Here is a 23,477-nt window from a genome sequence, read left to right on the forward strand (position 1 = left end):
GCTAACAGTGCCTCACTTGCCTCATTCTCCCCCCTGACCGGGGAGGAAGTCTCCAAGCTTCTGCTGGACTCTTGCCCCTCTACCTGTCTGCCGAACCCGATACCATCCAACCTCCCACAGACCATTTCCCCCGCACTTAACCACGCAGTCACACACATCAACTCCTTGCTTACAACGGGTGTGTTCCCCACCCCATTTAAGCAAGCCTGGGTCACCCTGCTGCTCAAAAAACCTACTGACTCAACCCAGCCCAGGTTGAAAACTACAGACCGGTTTCACTCCTACCCTTTCTTACAAAAATACTTGAGTGCACAGTCTTTAACAAAGTCTCTAAATTCCTTTCTGAGAATATTCTGTATGATTCAAATCAGTCTGGCTTTAAGCAGGGTCACTCTACCGAGACTGCACTCCTGTCCTGTCGGTAATAGAATCACTGCATTTGGCTAGAGTTGCTGGTCAGTCCTCAGCTTTATTGTTGCTAGATCTGTCAGCTGCCTTTGACACAGTTAACCACCAAGTCCTCCTCTCTACACTCACTGAGCTTGGTATCTCAGGATCTGCCCTCCGCTTGTTCCTGTTCTACCTCTTGGGGAGATCTTTTAAGAGTATCTTGGAGGGGAGAAGTGTCCAAACCGCAGGGCTTATCCACAGGGGTACCTCAAGGGTCCGTGCTCAGTCCCCTTCTCTTCTCAATATACACCACTTCACTTGGTGCAATCATCCACTCCCATGGTTTCTCATACCATCGCTATGCTGACGATACCCAGCTCTTCCTATCATTCCCGCCAGATGACCTCACAGTCTCAGCACGGATATCGTCATGCCTTGCTGATATCGCTGTATGGATGAAATAATGCCACCTTTACCTTAACCTATCTACGACTGAGATCCTTGTCATCCAAGCCAGTCCATCCTTACAACAACAGATCAATAACCAGCTTGGATCAACCTAACTCATGCCCACAAAGTCTGCACGAAACCTGGTTGTCATGATTGATGACCAACTAAGGTTCATGTGGCCTCAATTGCACAGTCATGCCGATTTGCCCTGTACAACATCAGGAAAATTAGACCCTACCAGCGGCATGTCTGGTCTTCAACCAAACCAAAACAACACATTTCACTCCACTGTTCATATCCCTCCACTAGCTCCCAGTTACTGCCTGCATAAAATTCAAAACCTTAATTCTCGCTTACAAAACAGCAACTAAATTGGCTCCCGCCTACCTGAACTTCCTCATTCAGGTCTACACTCAGTCCTGCCTGCTTTGCTCTGCCAATGAAAGGCACCTGGCACTTCTGCCACAACGGGGCCCTAAACTCTTCTCTTCTGTAGTTCCCTGGTGGTGGAACGAGTTACCAAACTCCATTTGATCCGCTGAGTCCCTCTCGACCCCCCCCTTTTTTTCCCCAATTGTACTTGGCCAATTACCCCACTCTTCTGAGCTGTCCCCGGTCACTGCTCCACCCCCCTCTGCCGATCTGGAGAGCGCTCCAGACTACCACATGCTTCCTCTGATACATGTGGAGTCGCCAGAAGCTTCCTTTCACCTGACAGACCTAACAGTGAGGTGTTTCACCAGGGGGACGTAGCGCATGGGAGGATCACACTACTCCCCCCAGTCCCCCCCCCAAATATGTGCCCCGACCTACCAGAGGAGGTACTAGTGCAGTGACCAGGACATATACCCACATCCAGCTTCCTACCTGCAGACATAGCCAAGTGTGTCTGTAGGGACACCTGTCCCTCTCCATCTTTAAGAAGAAGCTAAAGACCCAGCTCTTTTTTTTTAACACCTCCACACATGATGGCATTAATTAAAAAAAAAATCACTTCTATCAGTCTATCAGTCTATGCATTGCCTTTGTGCACTGCCTGCTGACATCTATGTCCTATTGGACTTGAACCTGGTAGTTTGGGACTTACTTGCATTGTCGCCTCCTGACTAGATCCTTGCGTGTGTTGTAGTAACTCTCAGATGTACGTCACTTTGGATAAAAAAAGTGTCTGCTAAATTTAATTGTAACATTAAAACAACTTAATGCATACTCTCTTTTCTTGTTGTTCAATAGTCTTTCTGCTTATGACAAGAAATTATACTGGGTGATTACAGTAGGCAGCAATCTTAAATATCAGTATGCAAGCTGTATTTGCAAGTGTAATAGTTTATTTGGGGGCCATGGGGCTCTAAATATTTTTGAAAAAAAAAATATCATGAATATATTTCATAATGTAATGCAGCAGTACAATGTTCTTTGTGTTCAAAATTCACAACATTTTGCCAATAGATCATTACTGGCGTCACAAGTTTAGAATGCATATCTTTTTAACTAAATTATGGTTTTAAGTTCAAAGTCTGGATTTCTTTTGCTAAAAATAACACCCACACAAAAGGCAAGAACATTTGGTCTTTATCTCTTTGGAGATACCTAAAATAGTCAAAGGGCTGGCTTGAGAATTAATGCATGACTACCTGAAAAGCAAGTTTTAAGTAAGAATGACTCTTCAAAAGCTTTGTTGACAATTATTTGCTTCCAAAACTGTGCAGACCTGGGAAACACCTACTCTAAATTCCATGCCCATGATCTTCTTCTTGGTTTTTTTATTGTCGTTTGGCATCCAAAATGCTGCATTACCACCACCTACTGAAATGTAAGAACTTCACAGTACAACTGTACAACCAAAGTGATCCCATTCATGACACTGTCCACTCTATAACCCAGACCCAGTCTGAGTTGATGCAGATCCTTCATGCAGTGTAACATCTAGAGCTTCTCCAGATATGTCAAAAACATTCAAATATCTCCTGGCAGCATCCAGCACCATCTTGATCCTTTCTGACTTCCCAATTATTTCAGCAGCGCAATTTATGACCATGGCAATGAATGCCAAAAATCTATTCATGTCCATGCAGATATTCAGGTCAGCTCCATTCCCTTTCTGCTCTGGTTCTTTTTGCACTTCCACCATCTCTTCATTTCTCTCCATTTTCTCAGCAGCTTTGGCATACAACAATCCCATTTATGCTCTCATCTTATTCACTTTCTCTTCCTCAATTCTTTTTAGGCACTGTGCTGATCCCATATCATGATTTCCCTTGCAGTGCAGGCATTTTGCTTGCGCTTTCTCAACTTTACAATCTTCAACATTGCAGTTGTCCTCTGTACATCTCCCCCATCTTCTGACTCCACTAAATACTGCAGCAACATGTCCACCTTCTTGACAGAAAAAACATCTGAGGAGCTGTCTCATATGGCCCCACCCTGTAACTCACATAATCAAGGTACACTCTTTCCGGCAATTCCCCTTCAAAAGTCAAACACAGAATTACTGTCCTCCTTCTCCCCTTCACAGAACCTAGTCATTCTTCTTGCCTCACACACACCTGTAACATCCCAAAATGAGTAAGCCTGTACTGACATTGGCACACCACGTAACACTCCCGTCTTTGCTTTTAATCTGAGTGGGAAGTAAGTCACAGAGATACCTTCTAAATGCCTTGCTCTTAAGGGCTCTATCTCTCTGACGCTTTGAGATACAATCAATGATAACCATCCCACTTCTAGCTATCCTGATCGATCATACATCTCCAAGTTCCTCCCCTACAAACTTTCCGACATCATGTGGGTCCTTGAAAATCCCGTCTTCTCTTGTCACGGCTTTCATACCAATGAGATATGTCTCCTCTGTTCTCAATGACTGACTAGAATCGCTTGAATAATTTTATGTATTCTTCTTTCTTTTCTTAATTTCAAACCCTCTCGTGTCCTCATTTTCATTTCCAGTTTCGCTCTCTGACTCCGACACCATTTCCACCTCCATCAGCTCATTACACTCCATGACTATGATGAGTTCAGGAACCCTATTTCAATGTTTTTACATTTTCTCTAGTTGTGTGGATAAGGCTCTGAGTCTAAGAGGCCACTGCAATAACATTAATATCAAACAAACACTTTATCCCATTCTTTTGTTACTAACCATGCTAGAGTCTTGATGCATGCTCAATTATCCAGGTAAGGAAATCCCAGAAAGTTGAATCAGTTCATCTGGACACAAAGTTTAGTGGGAGAAACGTTTCCTCACTCATCTAAGTGACTTTGCCAGTCTCAGCTGACTGCAGGTATCCCCACCCTTATAAACAGCACAGTTGCACAATGACTGAAACCAGCACAGTTGCATCACAACCAAAACCAGCGATCAGTTTCATATGCAAATGGCCATCGCAATTTTTACATGAAACTGATCCGTTGGTTTTGGTTGTGATGCAACTGTGCTGGTTTCAGTTGTTATGCAACTGTACTGTTTATAAGGTTGGGGTTACCTGCAGTCAGCTGAGACTGACGAAGTCGCTTATATGAGTGATGAAACGTTTCTCCCATTAAACTCTGTGTTCAGATGAACTGATTCACCTTTCTGGGATAACCATGCTAGAAAATTAATTAATTAATTAATAAAAGTTTTGTGTCATACCAGCTGAGTTGGAGGCTCGAAGGATCGCTCCCTGTGGGATGAGCAGCAACTTGCCCTTCCCAGTGGGGTTCTTACTGTTAGTGGTCAGGTAGAGCTTAGTGCCTGGGGGCAGGTTGGCGAGGTTCGCCAGGTTGTTAGCTGGCAGCTGGAGAGTCGCCATCACTGAGAATAAAAAATAAAAATAATATGAAAAAAAGCAAATTATATCAAAAATATCTCATCCTGTTCTGAGTGTATAGCAAATTCTAGATCAGTGAAAAGGGAATTATGTTGAATAAAATGAAAATCTTTAATATTTCCTTGAAAAAAATGAAACATTGAATGTTTGCACTAACAACCGACCCTAAGTTACAAATATCTTTTTTCCCCACAGCACTATCTAAGATCAGGAATATAAAGAATTCATTTTACTGTATGAAATGTGTGTGCGTGTGTGAACCCGAACCTCCACTCTTCCCACTTCCACCACTTGCTTTACTGGAAGCCTGCTGACCAGCAATGCCGCTTGCTCCACTGACGATAGCTTTGGCAACACCTTGGGCCACCACTTGTTTTCCAGTCATCACTTTGGAGCCAGAGGCGTTTCCCTTGGCTACTAAAATCTGTCCGCTGCTAATCGCAACCTGTTTGACCGCGGACTGGAGAGTTGAGCCGACAGGGATGCCCAACATCTAGAAACGGGGAACACAGAAAATGCAGTTTACTCACCACAATCATTTCTATCAAGAAAGTTAAGGTTTGTGTCAGTATGACCCAGTGAGGGGTCAGAGGCCCTTTGTTTAGTGCTTGTGTGTGTGAGAGAGATTAATAACCTTGCTAGTTGTGGCCCCTGTGGTTGCTCCTGCCTGTTTCTGGGGCGACATGGAGATCACATGACCTCCCTTCACTGCGACAAACTGGTGCGCTGCCAAGGTGGCAGGTTGCTGCTGGGCAGTTACCGTGGAAACCGCCTGCTGCTGTTGCTGAGTGGAAACTTCCCCCGGCTCCTGCTTGATAATAACCTGCACGAGAGGCGTGAGAGTGCATTAAGACAGCTGTGGAGGAAAAGCCAGGGTGCTTCGGGGAAAAGAAGGCCGTGGGTATTGCAACAGCTGATATCTGTTTATTTGGTGTAAATTCTACATCTTGATAAGAAATGAAGCAGGACAACTCCTAATAAATATCAGATGTCTTTAGACAGCTAAGTAAGAAGCCTTTTCGTTATCTGGCTTGAAAGCAGAAAATAGACTGCAAAAATAGATCCTTTTTTTTTTTTTTGTTGCTCAATTTGGCTTAACGTTAACATCATCATTTATTCTGGAAGCAGATGTTTATAGTCCCCCATACGCCCTGTTCTTTAGTAGTAATAGATAACATTATCGTGTTTATTGTCGAAAAAAGAATATCGCTGCAAACTAGCAATAAGAACCAAAACCGTGTCTGAGATGTATCTAAATGTATATGGATGATGAGCTGGTAAAAGGGGGTGGATTTTGCTGCTGCAGGCTTTTGACTCCGATTGCAACTCATCTGTGAGACGGTGCTACAGAACCATGGAATTCTCTCTGCAATGCCCCCCCCCCCCCGGAGTGATGTCCCATTTAAATAACTTGCCAATGCGCTCACATCTGCTGAAGATAGCACCCTGGCGTACTATTAATACAATACTGCCTTGTTAGAGGGAAACGTTCTACAGGGTACGCTGGGAGAGACTACTTTCACGCGAGGGGGAAATCAGATAAGAGGACGTGCGTCTTCACTGGTTTGTAATCCATACTAAACACAACATCAATGAGACTACACCAACTCACCTTTACCCCCGAGGAGAGGAAGCTGCCGGTGTGAACTTTGGGGGCTGGAGAGCGAGGGCCCTGGGCGGCAGACTGTTTAGCTGAGGGGCTTCCTGCAGGGCGGTTTACACATGAAACATACACATCAGTCAGAGAAGACATGACAGCACTGCTTACGGTTTGCTGTCCTTTCCATCGATAAAAGAGCTGTTCCAAGTGGTATCCAGATACGGCTCTGCGGACAGTGCAGCCACTGGAAACAGAAGTTGAAAGTGGAAACCAAAGTGAGGCTACTATCCTGCCCCTGATTTCTCCACCTGTTTCTTTTCAAAGATACCAAAACTTAATCTCTTTAAGGAAGATACCTGACTTCTTTAAGGGAGAAACCAAAACTTAACCTCTTTAGAGAAGACATCTAAACATTAGCTCTTTGGGGAGTTATCTAGACTGAACCTCTTTACGAAATGAAAGGACTACATGTCTATACTGAGGACGCATGAAATGCGTGCATCACATTACATGATGTGTTCGGGGGAGATGTCTAACACTTAAACTCTTCTCAACTGTCCAGTGGCTCTGTAATGCTGCAGCTAGACAATATCGAGCTGTTATGACCACCGTTCTAGTACGGACTTTTGTTTCCTGTCAGGATTACTTGGTAGGGGTATATGAGTGGTGCTCAGGGCGGCATCAAACTAACTCACTGAGCCATGCTCTGTTTAAATCTTTACTTGCTGCACCCGAAGTTGTTTTAACCTCTGGCTGGTGAATCAGCACTAACACCCACATAAGTATCATCCTGCCTGGTAAAATGTCATTTAACGAACATCCAACCTCATTGCTGGAGCTGTGGGTCCGTGGACGGCATGTGGAAGTGGTTGAGTGGGTGTGAGAGAGTGAGCGATGTTGGGGGCGGGCTGCTGAGAAGAATGTGAAATGATGCTGCTGAAATGAGAGTGATGTAGGACAGCCAAAGTAACGCGAGCTGACCCCATGTTCCACCTGAGTGTGACACTTGGAGCATTCACACTACAGTTAAACTGGATTTTACACTGAAAGTCAGACTGCAGAGCACCCCCCCCCTCAAAAAAAAAAAAACACACACAAAAAATGCTCATCACACTACGTGGTGTTAGCATACAACCTTATCCAACTCCTACCACCTTCTTATGAGTGGCAGCCTGACCCTAGAAAACAGCAGTTCAGACACCATGGCAACATTTCGCCTAGCAACCATGCTGCTGCCCCACTGCCCTGCCACTTGTCCTGATTTATGAGTGGGAGACTGGCAGAAATAGGGGTGGAGTTGAAAACTAAGAACAGAGAAAGACAGAGTGGGGCGTCCAGGACGCGTACCGGTCTATTCCGTTGCCTACCAACATGGGGATCCTGGTTCGAATCCCCGTGTTGCCTCCAGCTTAGTCAGGTGTCCCTACAGACACAATTGGCCGTGTCTGTGGGTGGGAAGCCGGATGTGGGTATATGTCGTGGTCGCTCGGGGCACCTGTTTGGGGGAGGCAGAGGGAACTGGGGGGGTAGCGTGATCCTCCCACACGCTACGTCCCCCTGGCAAAACGCCTCACTGTCAGGTGAAAAGAAGCGGCTGATGACTCCATATGTATTGGAGGAAGCATGTGGTTGTCTGCAGCCCTCCCCAGATCGGCAGAGGGGGTGGAGCAGCGACCAGGAAGGCTTGGAAGAGTTGGGTAATTGACAAGATACAATTGGGGAGAAAAAGGGGGTGGGGGGAATCCAAAAAAAGAAAGACTGAGCGAAAAAAAGAGCTACAGTTATACAGTCAATGCACAAGGGGCAAAAAGTATGGAGGAAGAGAGAAAATATGAACAAGCAATAAAAGGGTGCCAGTAGGTGAGAAGTAGAAGAATAAAGGAAAAAGAGACAGAATGAGGTGATGGACACTGTCTTGTGTGTATGTGTGCGTGTGTGTAGTTGAGAGAGCATGGGGAAAGTTAATGCTTAGAGGCAGTGGATCTTTTCAACACAACAACGAGTGTTGGGTAACATTTTAGTCATATCACTAAGGAAATTTTTACATTTGCAGTTTCGTTACTTTCATTTCAATGTGAAAATTAGTGAGATTCTTTTCCCCTTCCAAATTCCGGATCGCTCTGCGCCTCGTCAGTGCAGCTCTGATAAAACTGAAATGGCGCTAAATCCCTTGTGCTGATATTTAGGAGCTACACACAAAAAACCTAAATAAATAAACAAAGACAGAAAGAAATATCACCTCTGTTGAAAGAAAGTAAATTTCATTACCATGTCTTTATCTAGGCCATTTTATAGAGGTTGAATTAATTCTGAGTACGCCTTTCAACTGGAAAAAGGAGACTACCGCTGGATAGGGAAAACCACAGTTACTGAATGATTCAACTTCAATCCCATTACACAAAAGTTTTTTTTTTTTGGTCATTGTTAAATCTAACGACTAGAGATAAATCTAAATAGCACTTATTTACACAACTTGCTTCTGCGGAGAGCATCACATGTTGCTATCCGACTTTGACTGCGGTGGACATTGCACTTTCTAAACTGCCTCTTTCATATTGTACGTGGGCGACTCAAACTCTGCTTCTCAATTCCCAGCAGGTCCACTTCCTGTATCAAGGACCACTCTGCACACTGCGTGGGGAGCGGTGTACCTGTGGAGGTGGAGGTCGCCATGCCGATCCCCTGGCCTGGCTTGTCGACGACGATGTAAGGGTTGTTGAGCGCCGAGGAGGAGCCCTGCTTGCTTAGGACAGGGGTGGAAGTGGTGGGCGTGCGGGGGAGGGGGGAGTGGCTGGGGGTGGAGATCGGAGAGCCTGGGGGGAGAAAATAAACTAATCAGTCCGATGGTTCTCTTCAGGAGTATAAATAAGGACAAAAGTACGTAGGAAACAAGCTCCGGCAGTAGAGCAAGAACTAAATCTGTATAAAGCCATGGTGCAGAAAGAGAAAAAGGGGGTGGGGGGAGAGAAGAGGGGAGTTTGTACCCAGAACAAAGAGGAAGGTAGCCGCCCTACAGGGAGACTCATATTTAGGGTGTATGTTTTCTGAAGATAACCAGATTGTGGGAGTTCAATTTGAAGTCGACAGCTGTAGTTTAGGTAAAATTTAAACAGTGAATAAAGTTTTAATGAACAACATTAACTGCATTCGATGCAGCTCAATAAAGAACTAACACTAGTCGTAAAAAATGACATTTTCTATTATGCCGTACACTGCACCCAAGTCCAATACGCAAAAGGTATAAACTAGGGACTTGACTGCTCCAGACTTAAAGTCCCGAATCAACCTCCTCCATGGCACTCTTCCAGTAGCGCTACCATAAAACCTTGTCAAGATCTGTGAAAATTCAGCTCAGACTATCCCATCGACCTAAAATTTAGAGAATCGGGGATTACGGAAAAACAATACAAAAATGAGTGATGACAGTTCTCCAGAGGGGCCACGGTACAAATCTGGCTTAGAAAATCTCTCGGACCACAACACTGGCATACATGAAAACCTTAAAAGTTCTTGTCGGGTTTATCCTCCCAAAACTGCACAGCATACCCCAGACAGGGAGTAAACATCCAGTAAGTAGGGCAGGTGAAGGATGAAGAACGACGCCAGGGAATGAGTGCAAAATATAAGACATGAAAACCATAGAATAGCCAATTGAAATTTCTCCATGTTAAGTCTGCAGAGGACAAGCAGTCATGCTGTTATTTTTTTCAGGCGTTCCACTGTCCACCCTGAATAAAAAGAAGTGATAACCGAAAGAAACTCAAGAGTTTTTTTGAAATAGTCAGCGGTTACCCATCTGAAAATTGGCAGCGGTTCAACAGATTTTAAAGGCGGTTTCCAAATACCTCCACTTTAACTTTAAATAAAAAAGACAATAAATAAATTAAAGACAAACTCTCAAAAACTCCAACTATGAGGGAGAGAAAAAAAATGACAAAAAGGAAGACCATAACACAGCCATTTTTTGCCAGGTGAACATGTTTACCTGAGACAATCTTGCAGCTCATCGTGATTGGTTGGAAGGACTTCCCGGGAGACTCAGCGGGGCTGGGCGACTGTCCCTGGGGGACAATCTTACAGCTCGTCGTTATTGGCTGGAAGGCGGAGTTGCCATGGGAACCCAGCGTGATTTTGTCACTGGCTTTGAGTCTGGTTGGGGTGCGTTCGCCAGCAGTGAGGCCCGTACCGTGTCCCCCGGCAGACCTCCCCATCTCTGTTTTGATGAGGCCTGGCAGAGAGAGAAGAGAGTGAGGATCATAAAAAAAGTCAGTCTAAACCTTATCGAGAACTAATTAGCGGGACTCATTCTGGCACAAACAGAGCACGGATGCAGGGTTGGGGGTGAGGGTTGATGCAAGGGAGCGGATCAGACAACTGAGGGGAAAAAATTTCCAGTTTCATCAATAATTCACCCACCTGCTAGAATAGCAATTACATAGGAAAAGTAAATTGCTGAAAATTGGCCTGCTCAGGGGAAGAGGGTAGAAATAAGGGTAGAAATAAGTAACGGGGTGGAATCAAAATTACATGGTCAGTGCTTCACAAAGTCTGCTTCACCTACTGCCGATCACACGAACACTTCCATACTTAACCAAAATGTATTAAGTATTATTGTGTAATAAACTAAGCTCTTCAGTTAAGAGCCAAAAGCTCCTTACCACAGACAGAATTTTGACTTATCAAGTATCTGAAAATTGTCTGGGCTCAAATTGTGTGTGTGTTCTTAATATAAGTGGTCTGCTATAAACCAGAGTTTTAACAACTACCACACTGGGCACGACAACAGTGAACGATCAGAATCTACCTAAAATTAAAATTTAATCAGCTATATTTGGCATTTTATCCTTTATTGACAGGACAGTGTAAAAGGACAGGAAATGGGGTAAGAGAGATGGGGATGACATGTGACAGAGTTCCTGAGCCAGGCTTGAACCCAGGACATCGCAATACACACCCAATCAGCAGAACCACAGAGGTGTCCCAAACCAGCTATTTCTGCCAATACACTGGGTATGATTAAAGATGCACAGAAATAAAGAAAAGCTTGTTTGATACCAATAGAAAATTGTCAGCCAATACAGAAACTAATGCTGACTTGTTTTTCTATTCATTTCAGCACTCGTAGTGCCATAAAATTGTGTCTTGTGCTTTTTAATGAAAATTAAATAATAAAACTACAGGGATGGAAAAATGTCTTGATTCTAAAGAACAATATTCCAAAAATGTCTTTGTCAAAAGACGGCTCGGAAGAGTGGGGTAGCTAGGAGCAGTGGGCAGCCGCCGTGCAGCACCCGGGGACCGACTCCAGTTTGTCTTGCCATGCCTCAGCCAGGGGCACAGACAGGAGTATTAACCCTAACATGCATGTCTTTTTGATGGTGGGGGAAACCGGAGCACCCAGAGAAAACCCACCGCAGACACGGGGAGAACATGCAAACTCCACACACAGGACGACCTGGGAGGACGTTCGAACCCAGGACCTTCTTGCTGTGAGGCGACAGCGCTAACCACTGGGCCACCCAGTAATATGTAATTTTAATATGTAGTGCTCAAGCTTAAAAAAAAAAATCTACTTAATAAAAATATTTTGCTTGTCAGTCTGGGGATGCACAGCCATAATCCCCTCTAGGCTAAATTGACAGATTAAAAAAATAGGTATATACAGTGCTATACTGTGCAATCACAGGCTCTCTAACAACAATGGATTAGCAATGATTTTTTTTCCCCATGCATTTCTTCTCATTTATCACCTTTGACTGAACACACCTTTGTCTGTAATGGAATCCAGTGAGTTTGAGGTGGGAGAGCCTGAGTGTCCAACAGTCTGGGTCAAAGTAGAGGGGGACATTGGGCTAACTGCTCTGCGAGACATCTTGGAGGAGGAGGGCAGGAGTACATAGTCATCTCCTAGGGAGTCCCTATGGAGCTCAACGTCAACCACCTGGAGTCAACATACCATAATCAGTGTGACAGAAAAAGAGGGATAAGAAAAGAGGTAGCTAGACACTTTCCATTTTAAAATCCATTCTTCCAGATCTTAATTTCTTGAAATATTGAACTCTTTCAATTTCTTTTGGAATGAGAGTGAGTGTACAACTAAATTAAATGTGCAAGAGACAAGAGATTTTTGGGACGGAAGAAAATATTTACTCATATTTGTACAGATTATTAAACGCTGAAAGACCTGGAAATTATCAAATCAATCTTTTAGAATTTCCACACTTTCTAGACCTGAGGAGGATCCCTTGATGAAGACAGAGATGAAGAGAGGGAGAGATGGAACAAAAAGAATGAGAAATGTTTATGTATGTTTAATCGGCTTACAGTCTCTGCCCCCAGTGTCTGCAGGCCTGTGTATGTTCTGTCCAACTGTAGGAAAAGGAAGCAAAGAGGGGTGAAAAATAAAACTTACAAGTAGAGGCCAAAGTAAATCTGTATGTACACACTTTGGGATAAAACATCAGTTTTGATAATACACTGATAGCATAATACTGTTCTCACACACACACACACACACACACACACACACACACACACACACACACACACACACACACACACAGGTGACAAATGAAAGGAAAAACCAACATAAAGTGTCTTAGTAAGGTGTTGCTCCACCAGGAGCCTCCAGAACAGCTTCAGTGCTCCTTGTCATAGATTCTACAAGTCTCTGAACTCTACTGGAGGGATGGACACCATTCTTCTAGAAGATAATCCCTCATTTGGTGTTTTGGTGATGGTGGTGGAGAGCACTGTCTAACACGTTGGTCTTAAATCTCCCATAGGTGTCCAACTGGCTTGAGAGCTGGTGACTGCGAAGGCCATAGCATATGATTTACATCATTTTTATACTCATCAAACCATTCAGTGACCCCTCGTGCCCTGTGGATGGGGGCATTGTCATCCCAGAAGAGACCATTCCCATCAGGACAGAAACATTTCATCATAGGATAAAGGTGATCACTCAGAATAACTTTCCATTAATTTGCAGTGACTCTTCCCTCTAAGGGGACAAGTGGACCCAAACCATGACAGGAAAATGCCCCTACAGCATAACAGAGCCCCCGGACCCCTCAAGCATTCAGGATTTTCTTTTAATTTATCACCCATCAGTGTGTTATAATATTTACTTATTCATTCATTCATTAACAAACTGCTTTATCCTGCTCCCAGGGTCGCAAGGATGCTGGAGCCTATCCCAGCAGTCATTGGGCGGCAGGCAGGGAGACACCCTGGACAGGCCACCAGTCCATCACAGTGCCCACACACACACACACACACACACACAGGGACAATTTTACGTTAGCTAAGGATAGCTAAAAATTGTTTTTATAATTATAATGCTAATTTTGGCCACACTAGTGACCGAGCTAAAGCTGTTTTAAGTATTTACACATTCTAACTAACTTCAATCATAAATATATTTTTTTTTTAAATCATAACACTTTACAACAACATTAATCTATAAACAAAGCAAAAATACAGATAAGGACTGCTAGCTTGCTAGCTAACGACAAGCACAATCCACCTTCAGAGACTTGCTTTTTCAGTCCTTTGCAGCCATTTTAACCATTTTAGCCATTTACCCAAATTAGCTCTGAACTGTTGCCCAAGTTAATATTAACTTGTCAGCAAGCTAGCTTAGTTAACTAACTAGTTAGTTTGTTAACACTTGTGATCGGATCACCCAAGATGCATGTTAATGCCATATGTGAACAGGGCCTAAGTTACCTTAGCTAACGGTAAGTTGTACCGCCACACTGGCGCTCGACAACACATTAGATAAGACACAAACTTAACAAATATGACCTCAATTAACCTCAATTAATATATATATATATATATATATATATATAAAGAGAGAGAGACAAAGAAAAAACAAGATAGATTTATATAGGTAGATGTAGATATATAGTATATTTATATCTACCTGTCTGTCTATCAAGAGGCTTTTTAGATGTACGCATCTTTTGCATTTTCAAAACTATGACTGTTATAATGCTACAGGGGCGTATTACTATAACATTGTCCTGTTAAATTTTATTCTGCACCAAGTGTGTTCAAGTCCCACATGGTGAAATTGTCTTGTAATGTGCAAGCCCCAAAGTTTGATAACACATTAATATCATTATCTCATCTCTCATCTCATCTCATCTTCAGCCGCTTTTCCGGGGTCGGGTCGCAGTGGCAGCAAGCTAAGTAAGGCACTCCAGACGTCCCTCTCCCCAGCAACGCCCTCCAGCTCCTCCTGGGGGATCCCAAGGTGTTCCCAGGCCAGATTGGACATGTAGTCCCTCCAGAGAGTTCTGGGTCTACCTGGGGTCTCCTCCCAGTTGGCCGTGCCTGGTAAACCTCCAAAGGAAGGCACCCAGGAGGCATCCTAATCAGATGCCCGAACCAGCTCAACTGGCTCCTTTCGATGCAAAGGAGCAACGGCTCTACTCTTACTCTACTCTATTAATATGATTAGTATCCCAATTTATCAATGACAGGAATGGCCATGGTCAAGACAGATGTGACAACAGAGTGACTCAAGCATTGGGGAGTGTGCGATGGGAAGTCTGAACACAATGTGTCTCATTCTAAAGAGCAAGTCAATTGGACAGAGACTACGGCGGCCTGACCTTTAACTGGTGGATGATGTCAATGCGTTTGTTGCGGGGATCTTTGAAGTGAATCTGGATCCTCACGGGAAACTCACCCCAGCCTCGCCGTGTCAGGTGGAAGGGAGGTTCACTGAGGACAGAAGAACATAAAGATTTATATAACATCATTTAAATTTGCATTCCAAAAAAAGATGATGCATAACAATGAGTATGCAGAAATCTACTAATCTCCTACCCTCCATTCTGACTCAGCTGGAGTTAATAATCTTCCAAAATCAATGACTTGAAGGTTCTCCTCTCATCTCCTTTCTCTTTGAAGCTTGGGGTTTTCATCTCTGCAAAGCACAGGCTGATCTGCTTGCGTGCATACAGGCATGTATGTGTATGCATATTTATGTGTTTGTCTTAAAGGGAAATTTCGGCGAATTTTAACCTCGGGTCCATGTATTAATCTTCGGATTGACGTCTCTATAACGTACGCAATAATTGTCAATGTTGTCTGCATCACTGTTGCCTGCTACAGCAACCTGGCTTAATCCAAGATTAACCTGAGATTAATACGTGGACCTGATGTTGAAAATCAGCAAAATTTCCATTTAAACGCATGCGTGCAGGCTCTAGAAAGAATATGTGCAGAACTCAGAGCAGGACCTATATTTTTCCTACGTGTATTTCTCCCATACTTTGATGCTTGGGATGTGTCAGAATAAACAGTGAATTTTGGTTCCATGTTGGGTTAAACTGAGATGAAGACTTGAGTCAATCAGTGGGAGCTTATGAGGGGCTGGTGCACCAAAGTTGAGTCCTTTGTCAGCTAAAACAGCCAGGAGGCTCCAGCTTTGGATCAGAATTGCTGACTGATCAAAGAGATAATTCGCTCAAAAGCCACAGGCAAACTTAAATCCTCTGCCACTTCTACAACGTGGAGACTACGGTTTTAACTGTGCCAGTGCAGCCTGATTATGACCCTACAAGTCACACCAGTCTCCACTCTTAAGCGCCCTGGGCTGAAATAAGTCCTCAGAAACTCAAGGTTTTCTGAGCGATTACACATTCTGTATGAGTTAGGCGTGTCCACTGTATTAGTCATGTGTTGATGATTGCTAGTCTGACTCATTGGTTTAATAACATCGCAGAACTCCACCTAAGGACCTAAGTGTTTACATGTTTGTGTGGTCTGCAATGTGATCTTTTTCCACTTTTCAAGTCAAACTACCAAGTCCTGCTTCAAGGGAAAAACATCTATCAGGTGACTTAATTTCATGTACACTTTTTCAGGAAACTTGGAATGTAGTTTTGAATTTTAAAATGTCCACAGGAGGGCAGCATTAACCACAGGGTTTTGCTTAGTACTGTTTACCGCCATGATGTATACTACAGAATGAGGATTACTGGAAATCTCAAGTTTCTGCCCATTTTGGCAACTAATAACTAGCCTCAATGTTGCATTGAGAACCTGACTGAGTTGCACCTTTCAGTTGGTAATACTGGTTCATATTCTTCAAAGTAGTTTTGTGTTACCTCAAATTATTTCTTCAGTCATTTCAAGGCAAGGACGAGGGGTGCATGGAAATAGTGGAAACTAATGACGTACAATATCACAGATCTAGAAACAAATATTGATTCTACAGGCAACAGGAAGCTATGTCGACAAAGACAACGAGAACAAGTTTCTCCTCATCCTTCCCCCTACTGTTCTTGCCAGAGGCAAATATATAGAACAGCAACACCCATGTGTCCCATTTAATAAGAGAATCTCTGCCTTTATCAGCATACCGGCCATGACCAATGAGTATACACAGAGGCATTTTGTCTTCTCATACATGCATACACCCAAACAGGCACACGCACCTCACTTCCACCAGGTCGTTGGGCTTATAGCTTGGGTGTAAGAAGAACCAGACTTTTTTCACAAAGTGGTCAATGCTGGGCTCTCTCCTTGAGCCTCTGACGTACACCATCCACTTATGGGTTGACTGGTCATTCTCCTCTCGCTTGTCTGGGGGGATATACCTGCAAGAGAGAAAGAGCGAGAGAAAGAGAAAGGTGGACGAGCCAGAGGACAGTAAAAAATAATGTGAGGGTGAGAGTTGATAGAGAGGATTTAAAGATGTACTGAGAAAGAAACAAGGACATAGGGCACAGACAGTGGGAGAATGAGAAAGTGTCTGACAGACATGTGGGCTAGCAGGACTGTCGAGAAACCGACACTGGTTCTGAGAAGTGTTTGCACAGAGGGAGGGCAGGAAGAAGGGGGGCAAGCTGCCTCGAAGGGGCTGGGGATGAAAGACAGAGAGAGACTGCCTGGGTCCCAGCCAGGGTTCTGTGTATAGAGAGATTATCACAGATGTAGGCCAGCCATAAAACACTTCACAGACAAACATTTCACCATGCAAGTTCATCAAGAGCCCGCCAGAGTGAAATTCATTAAAATTAATGTTGATCAAACCAAACTTGAAGTTTTATCAAATCAATGTTTCGTTACTGTCTCCCATACAGTGACTTATGCATTATAAGTAGTTTTAACAAAGAGGAATTACTTATTTACTCATGTCCCGCTAACCCTTTCTGAGACATAATTACATTAGATCCATATGCCAAATCAACATTCTTAAGAGAAAGGATGTCACAGGGTGCTGTCACTAATATGAATCTCACTTAACAAAAATTAGCCCTGCGGAAAACTGAAGAAATGTGGCATTTTTTTTAATTGCATCAAGACTGAACTTGTAGGCAACCTTTACACTAAACACTAAAAAAAACAAGAAATTCTGAGAAATTCTTGTGAGGATGGGCTTCTACAATGTTCAGAAGCACAACAGTTGGAAGAAGCACTATAGGTTATTAATTCTGGTAGTTTCTTTTGTTTAAAGACTTAGTGCTGACTTGCATTTATCTAATTTCTTTGGTGCTGCTCTGATACCTTAACTAATTCCAAAGAGACATGAAGAGGTAGTGGCACATTACCAAAACTTAAAGCACAAAAAACTGAAAGGTAAATTGTGAAATGTCTTAACTTTTGATGCTATGTGTAGCTTCATAATGCCGATTTAATACTGGAAGACCAGATGACGTAAAAAATTGTCCTTGTTATTGTGCTTGAGCAGTAAGAGGATGATTGAGTGAGTATGAAGCTTTAGTGGAGTTTGGTAAGTCACATACTTGGACACATTTCCCACCACAATTGTCTTCTTTGCATAGAGTCTAGAAGCCTCATCCCCAGTGGTGTGGTAAGTCACTCTATGCTCTGCCCCAACCGACGATGGAATGCCAAATGTGTCCTACAAAACAGAAAAGGTCACTTTGAGTGGTTTACTGAAGTCTAGTGCCAAAATCCATTTTCCAACCTATCATTGATCACCTTGTTTCTGTCCAAATAGCTCACCTTGCCTGTGTTGCGTCCAGGCCTGCGTTCCTGTCTGCTAATCTCTTCTCTCCACGTTCCCTCTCCATCCCTTTCAGTGCCCTCCTGCTGCGAGAGGGACTCGGCATCTGAAGGGGCCAGGGAAGGGGTGTCAGAACCCTGGTTGAGGGGGGAAGAGGACCGGGAAGGAGACTCCAAGAACCGCCTGATGGCTGGATGGTTTAGCACCGCAGGGTCACTCTTGGTGGCCTGACGAGAAAATATAGGAAACGTGGCTGTCACTACCAAACCATGTCAACGTCGTACCACAACCAACAGGCAATAATACAGTGTGTCTATTTCAAAGACACTAACCTCTGGGAGCTTTGGCAGCCCTGCGTTGGCATAGTAGTTAGCTACAATGCAAGCCCTTAGCTTGTCCATCATCCTTCTGGCTTCATTGAGTCGCTGCAGATACACATGTAAAAAAAAAAACCTATATGAATTCTTCATGCAAGAAGAGTCCTGTTTTATATGGGCACGAGGTAGCAAGTGGGGGAAGGATTCCATTCAAAAATAGTTACATTTCTTGCAATATGCCTATCAAAAATGAAAACAACACTACTAGAGAACAATCCAAACAGAGGAGACAACACACAAAACCGAAACAAAAAAAAGAGGGAAATCTATTTTAACTGCATCCAGTTAGTCACCTGGCTTATCACTTCTATCTCATGTTCTTTGTTCTTCATCTCCAAAGAGAACTGCTCTCTGATGATGGCTTCTATCTTCTGCACCGTTGCCTCCCGCGCTGTTAAAGGTCGGGACAGGGAGGAATCAGTGACAGAGGTAAACACAAACATAGGTGCAGCGCATCGCCCGTAGGTCTGAATGGAGAGGCGATGCCACAACAAGTTGGCGAACACCTGAGGCAGGTGTAAGCTCAACGGCTGTGCTTAGAACGTTACCTTCTTACCATTGTGTTCAACCAGTTTGTTCCTCTTGTTCTGCTGGACCAGTGAAATGTCATCATAGTCTGGGTCGTTGTCTTCTATTTTCCTCTTGACGCCTGACATGACTACCTAAAACGGGGGGTGACAGAACAGAACAAAAACAAACTGGCATGAGTGACCGCGTCTGTGCCAGTTTAAGTCAACAAAGTTAGCATGGAGTTAGCCGGCTAGCGCACAGGCAGCCGGGCTGACAACGGAGCTAACAGCTAGGCTAACAGCTAGGCTAACAAGGTACAGGTAACGGAGCCCCGACGCCGCCTTGCGCCCCGAGCTAACTACTCCCCCACCCCCGCCTTGCGTCGTGCCACGCTCCCCTGACAAAGCGTCACCTGTGCAGTTTAACTGTCTGGCGGCCTCGTCTAAACGGTTAGAGGCGCAACGTGTGATAGCGTGGCGTTAGCGCGGCCCATCTGTTCCCGACATCTACCCGCACCTCACGCCCAGGAGCCGGACGAGAGCTAAGCTAACGCAGCCGGCGCAGCGACGAGCAACTTAGCTTAGCGCGCTTAGCCCAATGCTAGCGAGGTTAGCGCGCGCGCACACGTTTGCGCAAAGAGCGTGTCCAGAAACGCGAACTTACTGGAGCAAAGCCCTGTGGTTCAGCGTCTCTTTATTTGACGTGCACTTTAATTCAATGCGAGCGCACCGGTGAACTACAGTTGTTTTGAAGACTCATGTGCGGCGAACTAATAAAGTCTCGGGAGTGAGCGCAGAAGCTAAATGGGTAGAATTTGCCCTTGTAGTTCGAGGAACGGCCGCCAGAGGCCACTATTCCACCAGGCAGGCCCAGGGAAGAAAGAAGCGATTTAATCGCTTCATCGGAAAGCAGCACGGCCGCGATTTCGTTGCGTTTTCATTTTTGGGGCCAGTTGCGTACCTGCAGACTAGCTCCACATTAAGGCCACACATGCGCAGATTAACTTATACATCTATGTGACTCTAATACACGAGCATACTGTAACGTGCATGGATAAGAAGATACCCTGGCCGCTGGCTGGCCGCTGGCTGGCGGGCCCGACCCTTTAGTCGAGCGGTTAGCGATGCCTCCTGCGGTGCGGGCCATGCGGGTTCGCTTCCCGGCCGCGGCAGTTCCTGTGGTTGCGTCGTCCCCCGAATTCGCTACAACACCAAAGATAGTTTTCCGACACCCCTCCGTCTCTCTGGAGCTTGGACATCCAGTTACCTGTGATAGATCAAGTTTATTGTTGTCATCTTCCCTTCAATATTACTGCAAATGTTTGATATCACATGCACCACGAGCAGACCAGCACGAGAGCTGCGTCGATTTACTAGAATCAGGGAGAATTTACGAGACACGCGCCCTAAAATTCAGTGTAATTAATTTGTAGGGTTTATGCACTCACATCAAGGTGAAATTTCATGCATTCCCCTGTCTTGGAATTTCTTTAATTAAGTTGCTGGGAGACTCGATGAAGTCTAACTTGTACTGCTGAGATACTAAGGTGGCGTGACCTTAAACCTGTCAAGAAGAATGGTTGTTGTTTTGATAAAAAAAAAACAACCCCATATGTTGACTGATAAAAATCAGAACCTGAAAAACCAAACAATGTGCGTGAATGAGTAATGAGTAGTGCACAAGGTGCCAAAGCCCACCTCAAAATACTGTAGTTTTGTCATGTGTTCTGGTGAGATAAAATGCTTGATTCGTTTTTTTTTTCCTGTTAGCTTGCATTATGCACGATTAATAATCAAAACATCATTTTTAATTTGATATTCATGATTGATCTCTCCTTGGAAGATGTGAAAGTTCCAATGCTCATATGAGAAGATTTGCAACAGTCTTATTGATGGTTCATGTTTCTCATTGTTGCTTGTTGATTTATATTCTGTCTCAGTGAGTGGTGGGGCAGTAAGAAGACAACAGCTGGGATGTTCCAACCCCTCCTGATCACACAGCCTGTATGTAGACATCTTATTCTCGCCTTAGTCTTGGAGGCCCATTTCACTTTTAAACACAGACTATAAAATTTTATCCCAGGTTCATGCTAAACATTTTAAAAATAATTTAGAAGAGATAATAAGTGAGGACCAAAATGGTTTTATGGCCAAACATCACATTAGCTCGAATATCAGATTAGTATTAGACTTAATTGACTATGTGAACAACACAAATTCAAATGCATTAGTTGTGTTCCTTGATTTTTATAAGGCATTCTATTCAATTGAACATTCTTTCATTATACAAGCCCTGCAAATTTTTGGTTTTAGAAATAATTTTATCAATAATATTGCCATATTCTATAAGGACATAAACAGCGCTGTCATTCTGTATCCCAACATCTCAGAAAGGTTCCCCATTTCAAGAGGTGTACGTAAAGGATGTCCAATTTCTTGTTTTTTTTTTTTTCTTATATTGTTGCTGAACTTTTGTCTTTAAATATTTCACATAGTCCAGATATACAAGGCTTAACTATATTTGACAGCGGGATAAAGATTACACAGCTAGCTGATGACACGGTATTGTTTCTTAAGGATAAATGGCAAATACAGAGCGCATTACATGTAACCGCTTCGGGTCTCAAGCTCAATATAAACAAAAGTGAAATGTTATGTTTATATGAGACTGAAGGGAAACTTATGTTCAATATCCCTGTTAAACAATGTGTAATTCACATTTCAAAGGATACGGCTCTCAGACAGCAGCTAAATTTTCTTCCTAAAATTAAGAAAACCAAGTCAATTCTTAACATGTGGCTTCAGAGAGATTTTCAATTTTGGAAGCGTGTTATTGACAAAGGCCGAAGGAGTATCAAGATTGGCTTATCCTACCTTGTCACGCTATGTTAATGACGTGCACTGTAAAGAAGTTAATCATTTATTTATCAAATTTGTATGGAAAAGCAGACACCGTTACTTTAAAAAAAGAAATACTCAGATTGGAGAGAGCTGAAGGGGGGACTGGAAATCTTGGATTTTGTCCGTTTAAATTAAGCCTTCAAGATCAAATGGCTTGAAATTTGTTTGGAGCTCCCAGAATCATTATGGAATTTTATACCACACAATATATTTAAAAATTTAGGTGGCTTAAAGTTTCCAATGGGGTGTAATTACACTGTCTCTAAAGTGCTGACAAAACTCCCAAAGTTCTATCAGAAGGCTTTACTGTCTTGGAAATTGGGTTATGTTCACAACTTTTCACCACATAAGGATGTAATTTGCAACAGTGGTAATTTTACTGCCAACAAGAAATATATATATAAAGACAACTGGATTGAAAAGGGTATAATCTTTGTTACAGATCTGTTTGACGATAAAGATCATCTTTATAGCTGTGAAAATTTCCTAAAAGCCAAATCTTTTCCGGGCAAATACAAAGAATTTACTTCTGTGATCAGGGCTATTCCCACAGGTATGACTGAGTTAATGAAACGCCACTTAGGCTATCAAAATGTTAATGTTCAAATAGCTTGTTTAAAAGCTAACGGAATAACATTAACAGGCATGAAATGTGCCAACAAATGACTATAATAAGATGTCCCCCAGAGGGAAGCCTCTCTGGAAGGCACAACTGGATGACGTAAAGTGGCGTACGGCTTGGTTGTGCCCATTTCACTTCTGTATCTCAGATGAAATGAGAGAAATCCATTTTAAAAATGCTATGCAACATACATCCATGTGACGCATCAATTTCCAAATTTCCTGACATAGATCTTAATTGCACCTTTTGTGGCGCTGAGCCAGAAACGGTTCTGCATGTTTTGTCACGCCCCCCCCTCCTCCTCATCTGTGTTGTGGAGCGGCATAGAGGATTTTATACTAAACAAGACTGGGCGGTCTATAATAAGTATGCCTAGAGACCTTATTACTACATTTGAAAGTGAAAATAAATCTTTAAGTTACGTGGCGAATCTTGTGCTTGCATTTGGTAAATGTCCCATACATGAAACAAGGGTCTCTGGGTCCCTCCCAAACATGGGGGCTTTTCTGGTTGAGTTCAATATGTACACATAGACACATTGGCCCTTAGGACGGATAAAACAAGTGAACGCACACCGTCATGTTATAAGGAGCTATTTTCGGGATAGGCTCCAGCATCCCTGCGGCCCTGAGACCAGGATAAGCGGTTCAGATAACGGATGGATGGATGGATGTTTCATTTAACAGCCGAATGTCTGAAAATTGCTGATTGTATGTTCATAACTTTCAACAAAAAAAAACCCCAAAAAGGCCTCGAGAGGCCACGAGGATATGACGTAAACAAAACACGAGAGGGTGGCGGGGAAGGAGGCCCTAGACAGGAAGCCC

At 43.5% G+C, this 23,477-nt stretch overlaps 1 protein-coding gene across 1 annotated transcript in view; it reads right to left on the reverse strand.

Annotated features, from left to right (window-relative positions):
• The window catches only part of yeats2 (YEATS domain containing 2), a 43,129-nt gene extending 23,456 nt beyond the window's left edge, over positions 1-19,673 (reverse strand). The window contains exons 1-16 of the mRNA XM_056293270.1: positions 19,541-19,673; positions 19,175-19,280; positions 18,912-19,009; positions 18,568-18,666; positions 18,241-18,468; positions 18,018-18,136; positions 16,707-16,868; positions 14,874-14,985; positions 12,574-12,618; positions 12,016-12,190; positions 10,235-10,477; positions 8,901-9,062; positions 6,262-6,353; positions 5,284-5,472; positions 4,917-5,142; positions 4,472-4,633 (exon numbers count right to left, since the gene is read on the reverse strand). Of these exons, the coding sequence (XP_056149245.1) occupies positions 4,472-4,633; positions 4,917-5,142; positions 5,284-5,472; positions 6,262-6,353; positions 8,901-9,062; positions 10,235-10,477; positions 12,016-12,190; positions 12,574-12,618; positions 14,874-14,985; positions 16,707-16,868; positions 18,018-18,136; positions 18,241-18,468; positions 18,568-18,666; positions 18,912-19,009; positions 19,175-19,274 (2,212 nt within the window). The 5' untranslated portion in view covers positions 19,275-19,280; positions 19,541-19,673. The remainder of the gene's footprint in view (positions 1-4,471; positions 4,634-4,916; positions 5,143-5,283; positions 5,473-6,261; positions 6,354-8,900; positions 9,063-10,234; positions 10,478-12,015; positions 12,191-12,573; positions 12,619-14,873; positions 14,986-16,706; positions 16,869-18,017; positions 18,137-18,240; positions 18,469-18,567; positions 18,667-18,911; positions 19,010-19,174; positions 19,281-19,540) is intronic.
• Between the last annotated feature and the right edge of the window lie 3,804 nt (positions 19,674-23,477).

Source organism: Lampris incognitus, chromosome 14 (genome assembly GCF_029633865.1).
Source record: "Lampris incognitus isolate fLamInc1 chromosome 14, fLamInc1.hap2, whole genome shotgun sequence".
Lineage (NCBI taxonomy): Eukaryota > Metazoa > Chordata > Actinopteri > Lampriformes > Lampridae > Lampris > Lampris incognitus.